General features: G+C 32.0%; 1 protein-coding gene and 1 long non-coding RNA gene across 2 annotated transcripts; both read right to left on the bottom strand.

Moving 5' to 3' along the window:
• Nucleotides 1-1,717: 1,717 nt before the first annotated feature.
• On the bottom strand, nucleotides 1,718-2,816 carry LOC111002279. The gene is made up of 2 exons (XR_002600510.2): nucleotides 2,234-2,816; nucleotides 1,718-2,149 (listed from the first exon to the last, which is right to left on the bottom strand). It is a non-coding gene; the product is annotated as an uncharacterized LOC111002279 (long non-coding RNA).
• Nucleotides 2,817-5,406: 2,590 nt separating this feature from the next.
• Nucleotides 5,407-9,529, bottom strand: LOC123690468 (facilitated trehalose transporter Tret1-like). The gene is made up of 8 exons (XM_045633893.1): nucleotides 9,446-9,529; nucleotides 9,312-9,372; nucleotides 8,623-8,832; nucleotides 8,287-8,337; nucleotides 7,923-8,021; nucleotides 7,473-7,618; nucleotides 7,022-7,142; nucleotides 5,407-6,436 (listed from the first exon to the last, which is right to left on the bottom strand). The coding sequence occupies exons 2-8, from the start codon at nucleotides 9,324-9,326 to the stop codon at nucleotides 6,356-6,358; spliced, it is 723 nt and encodes a 240-aa protein (XP_045489849.1). The 5' UTR covers nucleotides 9,327-9,372; nucleotides 9,446-9,529; the 3' UTR covers nucleotides 5,407-6,355.
• Between the last annotated feature and the right edge of the window lie 295 nt (nucleotides 9,530-9,824).

The following is a 9,824-nucleotide window of genomic DNA, read 5'->3' as shown; positions in this document are numbered from 1 at the left end:
TCCGAACATGGAGTATCTATTAAATTACATATAATAATATAAATTACTAATATAACATTTTAATAGTCATTCAAACTCGGCAACTCCTACTCTAAGGTAGTTTCTTAAGTCACATGGCGACATCCGTCACCGACAACGTACGCTTCGCAAATGAGTAAAAATGAGTTAGCATGCGGTATTCAGTCCAGTGTAATAGCGAGCTTGCTAATTAGATTTTAAGACAGTCTTACTAAGTCAGTCTGAATATCGCATAGTGTAATAAGCACTTAAGCCTCTAAGGAGTAAGGACCTGAACTCAAAGGTCCCCATTAGATTCAGGAGCGTCTACTGCACTACAGCGCGTTAAAATATTTTAATGTTTACCAAGACATAACTTTTTGGTTCAGTGGCGTATATCAATTACAGTTAAAGTGTATGTTTGATTGTATGGAGTTCGAAATATCTTTATCCATTTCTATATATTATGAATATTACTAATTAAAAATATTACTTTTCTTGTGCTGCGTAAACAGAAAAGAGTGTAAGGAAAAGCATATCAAAAACTGGTGAATTGATATGGCTTTTAGTGCACAAGCTTATATAAACATCGTCAACACACGTGCGTGAAAGCTTGAATATATTATTCGATTTTCAGATAGCTCATACACACAGGTCAAATTGATAAGATAACCTTCTTTTGGCGTCGGCTTACAAAATAATAGGCAAGTGCCACGAGAGAATTTATATGCAATGCGACGAAATTAACTTAACCTACCAGCTTAACTAGAAATACCAGCACAGCTAAGAAAACATAAATTTAAAACTGCTTCAAATTCATTTCTATTTAATTTACTATTCATTTCTATTTTATTTAATTTTTTTCAGTATACTTAATGTGCATAAAGGCATGCCATTTAAAATAATAGTTTGTGATTGTATATAACTTACCTACGTCTCTTAGAGGCTCTTCAGTTGTTTGGTTTTCTTTGTATTCTTGAATAATATCTTCGCTATACAGATACAAATTTCCATTGTGTTCATGATACACCTTTTTTATAATATAACGATGTTTTAGGTTACTATGTTGGTTAAGTTCCAATACAGAAGGGTCGCATAGTAAAGGGTGTGCTTGAGGTTTATCATTACATCTCACTTTTTTATTTCGCGTATAGCATTTTTTGCAGCGTGACGTTTTTTGAAAAACATTGAAGTTCGTCTCTTCTGTGACAAGAATATTTTCCTCTATTACTTTAAATGTAGTTCTAAATAAGAACGGACATTCGTCTTTAAAGTTATCATTTTTTTCAATACCGTTAGTTGCGTACCGTTGTACCCACAGAACATATAAAGGAGGTTAGAAAGGAAATAGTTCCTGATTTGTATCAGAACCCGTGTCGCCGTTTGTCTCCCACTCTTTAACTTCACTACAAGCATGAGACCAATGCCTACGCGGATTACGCACACTAATAAACAACACACACTTAAATCGTGAGTTTGCTATTGGGTTTCACACTAACGCAATCACTGCGTTTGACATACACTCATACACGCGTGAAAGCTCATTTATGCTAGGGCGACAAAAGGTCGATTGTTGATATCGATAAAATGAATGTAATCTTGCTTATTACTTTGCAAGTATTGTGGACTCTGTGGACTTCTGTAATGCATGTTGTGAACATGTATTTATGCGAATATAGAAGCAAATAAATAAAAGTGAATGAAATAAAAAATACATAACTGAATTTTAAAACCAATTTTATTATTAACATTAGGATTTAACATGGAATATCTACCATGTTTATTAGAGAAAGTCGGTTGCCTCTCAACCTTATATTTTTGGTGCTTATCACCAGTTCACAAATAAAAAAATTATTGTCCCTGAAATAATACTTATTTATTAAGTAGCATACGCTTGCTCTCTTTTAAATTACGGTTTTTCAAAATGAAATGCAATCTAACACTAATATATTTTTCTATAATAGCCTTAGATCTGTCACATGGCTCGCACTAGAATATAAGCCAACCTGATGATGACTTATGTTGTTAAATAAATCAGTCCCGATTGTCATCGAAATGTTGCGAACAAATTGTGCTACATTTAGTAGGGATCCAATCAATTCTACCAGTTGTCTCAATCCACAGTTTTCTTATACTTGGATCTGTTGGAAACCTAAAACATATTTAATCATAATATGTCAGTTTCAATTGAAAAATTACATAAAACTTAAATCCAAAAAAAATACGAATACCTTACCCACTTAAAATCTATATTAATAATTGGTCGTAATTATTTTAGTTATACTTTGTACTATTGATAATAATCAATTGTATCTTAGTCATTATCGACATTGCTTACAAATTGGCACAGCACTATCGATATGTCTAGATTTCGTGGAAATTAACCTTTGGTTTGGTATTCGGGACTCTCGCAGTGAACGTGATACATTGCGCGATCGCTCACGTAGTGCAAAATGGTACCCATATATTGCAAGCAATGTATTACTATCCGTCTGCTTGCGATTATATCGTTTTTGTCTACAAACTTCATAATGCTAATGTTATAATTACGAATATCACAAGTATTTTAATGTTTTTGGACTTATCGGTGGAAAGAAATCCCTTCTCGTACTACACTACACACCTGGCTTCTTTTCCGACACGATATAATAGCACAAGATGGCATAATTTGATTTTTTTGCGGAGCTTACGTACGCTGTCAAAACAAGAGCGCGATTGATGGCCGGTAAAGAAAATTTCGGTTGAAGTTGAGCATTTGCTCATAACCGCGGCGCGCGTGCCCCGCCCACAAGGCCTTTCTAACCTCCTTTATATGTTCTGTGGTTGTAACCCAGGAGGTTTTTCCTCCATTTCGCAGATAAGTCTCACAATTTGTATGTATGACATCTGAAAAAAAAATAGAATAGTTAAGTCTACATGTTGCTTTCTATGAAAAGGTAGCCTTTGTATGTCTTGATAGACCCTGCGCAGAGACCAGGACAAACATCCCGATGACGTCTCTTACCCTGAATTGCTCAGGACATGACAATCATAATTATACAAGATCGCGACGCCTGGGGCTTTGGAGGCGTCTAGTGGAAAGTTATTCTACGTTTAAAATAGTATTGTCCCGGACATTACATCACAATGAAATGAACACTATGTAATGCTTCGACCTCAGATTAATGCTGATTTTAACGATGAATATTTAAAATGTTTTGAGATTAATAAATTTTATCTTTCAAATGTTTTCGATATTTTCCTGACATCACTTTTCAATAAATTTAAACTAGGTTCTGGTCCGAATTAAGTTTAGTCTGTTGGAAAAATGCAAAAGTTATATAGAGAGAGACAGACTAATAGTGTTGTCAAAATAAATAAAAATATGGCTATAGTGAGAAGGCGCCACTGAAGTAATTTTTATTGTAGAAGGAACGACATTGTGGTGATAGTTGTATTAGAAGAGAAGATTATGCTGTATAATAAGAAATAAAGAACATTTTTTTCAAAACATTTTCTATGGTTTAAGTTCTACTACTAAATAAAATTCTACTATTCCAAATTGATCTATATTCAAATATTAAAACAATGATTTACAGGTGTTCTACAGAGTTTTAATTCTGTGGAAATGAAAATTTTATAAGATACCGTTACATTTCCCCATGCATGAAAGAGCGTTAACATCAAAATCTCAAAATGAATATGTTTGTAAGCGTTTCGTTTACTCGAGAACATGTTGTTCTTCTTCGTATGTTGAAATGTATATCTATGTAATATATGGTGCATATAAGTATTATATGTAGCAAACAAGTCTCATATCTATTATGACTAGATTTTTTTACATACATGGTACAAAACGCAGTGCTTTGATTATTTGGTATTCATCTTTGAATTGGTATGTAATTGTCTTTTTATACTAACAATAAAGATTTAAATCGACACTATTTATACAATTGTATTTACTTTAGTCTAGCTGCTCCCAAAACTTTAGATTTGAAATCGTTTTATAGTACTTTTTTTTTTAATATTTGTAATTTTCAGCAATTACTTTGATATGGCGTCGTTTTACCGATTTCTATATTTGGCCACTGGCTAAAGCTTATGAATTCTGAAGATAAATAAAAAAATGATTGCGTATTACTTACGGCGAGGCGAAAAGAAGAAATTGCACGTGGTGCAGTATGAAAATTCGCAGATGTCCCCGTCTATTGAATATATAATTGTTGAACAGTCTTTTCTCTTCATTGATGATTACAAATAATTCGCAACGTACACAAATAAGTGATATTTTTTTAAATCCGCCAGAAATTAGCACACATGGCATAATGAAAGACTGTGCACACTTCAAAGGACTACAATTTATGTTGTGTGGCGTTTGTTCGCTGAATAACGAGTTTTTTGTAACTACCTCCAAATAACTAAATCAGTACAAATTTTTCATTTGTTAACACACCAAATATTAGCTAGGCTCGGAAATTTTTATTTATTCACTCCACTTTTATTCCATACTAATTTTGCTATTGTGTAATACTATATACTTGGACTAACTTAGTTAGTTTTTATTATTATTGATTTGGGCCTTTTAATATGCACCACTAGGCTGAAAAAATAATATATTTTAAAATTTAATTATAGATACTCGGCGTACTATTTACACATTAATCGGTTAGTGGGTTCACACAATCTGTTTTAAACCTATCTTTATCGTTAATTCAAAGTATTTCTGCTGAGAGATATCGCATGTCAACAAACCGAGATCCACGAATCGTAAACACCTATTTTAATAATAAATAAGTAATTTTCTTGGTTATATGTTTATTTTTTATTTTTATTTGTTGTATAGCTAAGACCATATTAAAGTTTTTTACTTTGTTGGCTACGCTCTTAGCAAACACTATGACACGGTAGAAACTGCACCAGAGCCGAAAGAATTATCTCCAATGATAGATTAACTGGTAAAGGCGAATTTTAAAAGGTGTCTGATTCAGTAGTCACCGAAAGACTTGCCACGGTTGACTTACATGGCTTATAAGTTGCCATTCTGAGAACGACTAGTCATTTCATATAATAGGTATTCCACTTAGCAAATGTTTTATTAATTCGGTGCTACTTCGACATACGAGTTTAATTCGTGCCGTACCTTCGCTTGTAACGGCGACTTGTTTTTAAATAATTGCTTAGCGTAGTTGTTTGTGTATTTGCTTCTATTGGCTTCGACTGAGACAATTATATTATATTGACTCTAAACAGCCACAACATACAGCATTTGCAATGTACATAATTTCGTTATTATTTAAGTAAATTATCGTTAAAATATATTAAATTTACCTTTTTCTACCGCATTAGTGATGTAATTAAAGTTAGAAATTATTTTACGGATTTCGATTTTATAGGATTTCGGATTAATAGGGTATCAATAAAACTACCAAATATCCAAACTATATCTTTTTATTAATAACATTGGCACAATAACATTTTTATAAGAAGCTCAGCCTGGCCAGCCTTTTCGTTATGTCATTTAAATTGAAAACAATTCTATTCCAGGCACTAAAATATATATTTTCAATTAGATATTTATATTCTGTTACATAAATAAAAATAATTTTAATTGCTTTCAAATTTATTTCAAATATTTTATAATGTATCTCATGGAAAACGGTTGGTCAACTAAACAAAGAATATATTTACCGTAATCTAAATAAATGCCCGGTTTCTATATTCAAACTACCAGTCGTAATGATTTTCTTCGAATGTTTTTCCATAAATTCATTTTATCGATAACAAAAATATCACAGTTTGCGTTCACTACATTTCACCAAACTATAAATGCATATTTAGACAAATAAGAGCATTTTCATCTTTTGGTGAAAATGATTACAGTACATTTAATTACCCATCAAAATTCCGGTCGCGGCAAGCGTTCCTTAACCTTAATGTTCAAACTCATTTGTACTTTAATAATCCAAATTGTGCGAAGAAAAAATTCTCTGTCTGTCAAGAGAAAATATTTTTTTTTATTACTTTGAATAGTTTAGATTGTTAACGTGTCGCTTTTTTAAAGAGTCCGTTGTACTAATAAAAAACTAATTTTTGAGAAGGTAAAAATTGTGTTTCTAATAACCATTATTTTTATATTATTAAACATATTTTTGTTCGTTACCGACTTACAATTATTTAATAAAGCACAAATATGCGCATCGTTTTGTGTGTTTATAGGAAATATGTTTTTTATATATTTTACATAGACATGTCAAAAATAGTTGCGATCATGATCTCATCGTGAGACTTTAATCTAAGAACTAGCTCAAAATACAATCATGAAAAGTTTTTAAATTTAAAATTATGGCAATTGTACAAAAACACGAAATGTCAGGTTTATCTAAATATAGGTTGTGTCCGCCTCGAACGATGGATTCGTTGCACCTTTTAGATCTTGAAGCTTCGATATATCATTTCTTTTCTAAAACAAAAAAATGAAGAATTAATTCATATTATAATATTATAAATAATATCGGGACGAACGAAAGTTAACAGTCTACAGTCTTTTAAAAAACGGAAAGTCTCTGAGACGTTTTGAATCAACTTCGATACGATCTGTTGCAGCCTCTAACGATGGGCAATGAAAGGCAAGAGGCTGGCCGGGACGAGAGTGAACCGGCATCACATAGAGAGCTTTTTAGACTGGCACAAGATCACAAGCACAATTCTAATTGTTAACAACCACCCTTTTGCATTAAAATCATCAGTCGGACAGTAACATCAGAAGTCGTGGATTCGATTTCGTTCCGATGTTTATAATGAGACTTGAGTGCAACGAAAAGTGCAACTATAACAATTCATTTTTTTATATAACGGAAGTAGTCTGGTGTTAAACGATACCGCCGCCCATAGACACTTACATTGCCGGAGGGCTCGCAAGTGCGTTGCCGGTTTTACAATCTATTTATTATATCTATTCCGTTTATAGGCAGAGATCCTGATGATATTTTATTCCCGGGACTCGAAGGCACGACTTTAGGTTTGACAATAAGGAAACACTACTCACCAACGAACGGTACACTGTATTTGTAAGCCTTTTGACACCTGCAAAGTGTTTTTCTATATCATTCAATTTTTTCCCCTCGGTCTCCGGTAAAATGAAATAAAATACGAAACATCCCGTTAGGCTGAAACAATATTGATAGACAAATATAATATATTAAAACCTGTTTTAAATAATTAGGAGTACTTAAAGCTTGGGTCTACAAACAAATAAATAATACTTTAAAAGCATTATGGCTTTTGCCCGGGAATTAACAGTTCACGCTAAATATATTTTTTTGTCTTATTATTAACAAATTTTTGCTAAAAACTTCTTTACTCGAGTTATGTAACCTAACATTAGTTAAATTACATATTTATTTTAGTCAATACAGAAGCGTAAACCAAATGTTACAAATGATCGCATAATTGAAGCCGAAATGTCACAATTAACATGTTAACTAAGTAATATGTACCTGATAATTCCATAGAATCCATATGTGCCCCAAATGGACAAAGAATCGACCATCCCGATGTACAGTTTATTTGTCAGGAAGCCGAAGATGTAACCGACGGCACTCGTCAACCCAGCGCCTCCGGATCGAGTTTGGGCACCGAAAACCTAATATTGTTGTTAATTAATGTTCCCACCACAAATAGACATAAGCACGTTAGCCTTTGTGAACAATATTGAAAATTTAATTAATTATTATGTATTTTATTATACGATGTATATGTGATTTCAAAATATGCCCTATACTCCAAAATAAACTTCACGTTTTACTATTAATTCAAGAATATCAATTGAAGTCGCCTCGATTTACTCATTGAAACCCACTGACATATGACCATCACATAATATGTCAAAAGACAATGCATTTTTCATGTACGAGAGTACACCCGATTACGTCATTGACGTTACTTACCTCTCCAATAAGTAACCAGGGTAACAGCCGAATTCCCGTATGGGTAATCAAAGCCAATAACATTAAAAGTGTTGTTGGAATCCACGAATTTGGGTTATTCTGAAAAAATATGTCACGATAAACGTTGTTGAAATTAATTAATTTATAATAACCGGACGGGCATCACCCGATGATGAGAGACACCGACGTCACACTGCCAAAGAGGAATGCCACTGTTTTTTAATAATACTCGATCGTTATGTCTATATTTTTTTATGCACATTATTATATTTCATGAAATGTTTCTCCACATTGTCGTATTGGCATAGGCTCTAAAGATACAGTGTGTATTTCTGATATAAATAAATAATATATTATACCTTACCATGGTTACTTCGGTTCCCAGTGTAGAATTGTCCGCGCGCGGTAATATATTCTAAAATAAAAACACTTTTTATTATTATACTATAAGTATATTTGTAATGGTGACTACAAATCGTTCAATATGAGTCAGTGTAAACTTCAAGCCATACTTGATCAAATTTTTCAGTCAAAATTATTAGTTTAAGAAGTAACAGAGACAGGTTGTTCTTGAAATAATTTTGAAAAGCCCAGAAAGTCTTTTTAATGATTTACGATAGTTGATTTCTTGACATGGAATAAAATTGAAACACAAGAATGAAGCAATTAATTTTATCCATTTTTCAATAAAATTACATACCTTTTGTATATAGACATCATATCCAGCAACCAGCAGACAGCAGACTGCGGCTCCAGCTGTCGAGAAGAATGTGAGTGGTCTTTTCCCTGTATAGTGGACCATCAGAACACAACCTCCAGATCCAACAATTTGCAGCACTCCAAGAATTAAAGTGGCATAGTACTTGTCTATCGGAGCCTCCAGCATTTGGAAAATTGATACTGCATATGTCTGGAATAACATTATGAAATATATTCTTTTTATATAGATAATGTATATATTTTATTCCATTTATTAAGAAGTTTTATTGCTTATAATATTAAACATATAAACAACTATTTTGACAAATACATAAAAACATTTACATATAATAAAGTACAAATAATTAGCTGGATTGTACAAGTAAAATCATTATAATGAACATAAAACAATATACTAAATTAGGTTAGTTAACTATAAGTATAATAGAACATTTATTTCACTAAAGAAATTAGCTCTCTGTTTAGATGTTAAATTTAGTCGTCTATTGTATAATACACAATGAATTGAATAAAGACAATTTGTTAAGAATAAATGAATGAATACTTCAGTAAAAAGAATGCAATTGGCACTGATTAATTATAAACTCAGAGGTAATCTTTGTTTAAAGTCATGGTCCACTTAGGGCCTTAAACATTGCTAATAATAATATGCATAAATGCTTTTCTTACCTGTAAAGTCGTCATTCCACTGAAGTGTCCAACGAAAAAGGCATAACTTCACCTTCTGCTTCTGAAATATAAAAGTTCCCAATTATAAAATTACAATGTTTTTAATCTTGTTACTATCTTGTAACTATAAATACCTTGTTTTTTATTATAAAGTGCTTCTATATCACGCAATTCAGCATCCACTCTCTGTGGGGTTGTCCATCCCCGAAGCCATTGTAAGCTCTGAAATTATAATTATATATTTATTTAATTTAAGGTATTTAGCTATTTTAAATATTTTTAAATGTACATGTTTATTTTAGACATATATAACATAATATGTATAAGAATATTTTATATTTTATTCACAAAAGCTTGATTCTTCCTAAAATATTGCAGTTATTATTATTAATTTTCAAAAATATTGTTGGTTAAAAAGCAATAACATTATTTATATGTTTAAGTCAAACCTTTCTGGCATCATTATATCTTCCTCGTGAGACAAGCCAGTGTGGAGATTCTGGGACGAAGCAA

Source organism: Pieris rapae, chromosome W (assembly GCF_905147795.1).
Source record: "Pieris rapae chromosome W, ilPieRapa1.1, whole genome shotgun sequence".
Classification (NCBI taxonomy): Eukaryota; Metazoa; Arthropoda; class Insecta; order Lepidoptera; family Pieridae; genus Pieris; species Pieris rapae.
Note: the sequence above shows the minus strand (reverse complement) of the source record. Positions and strands in the feature narration are given on the sequence as shown.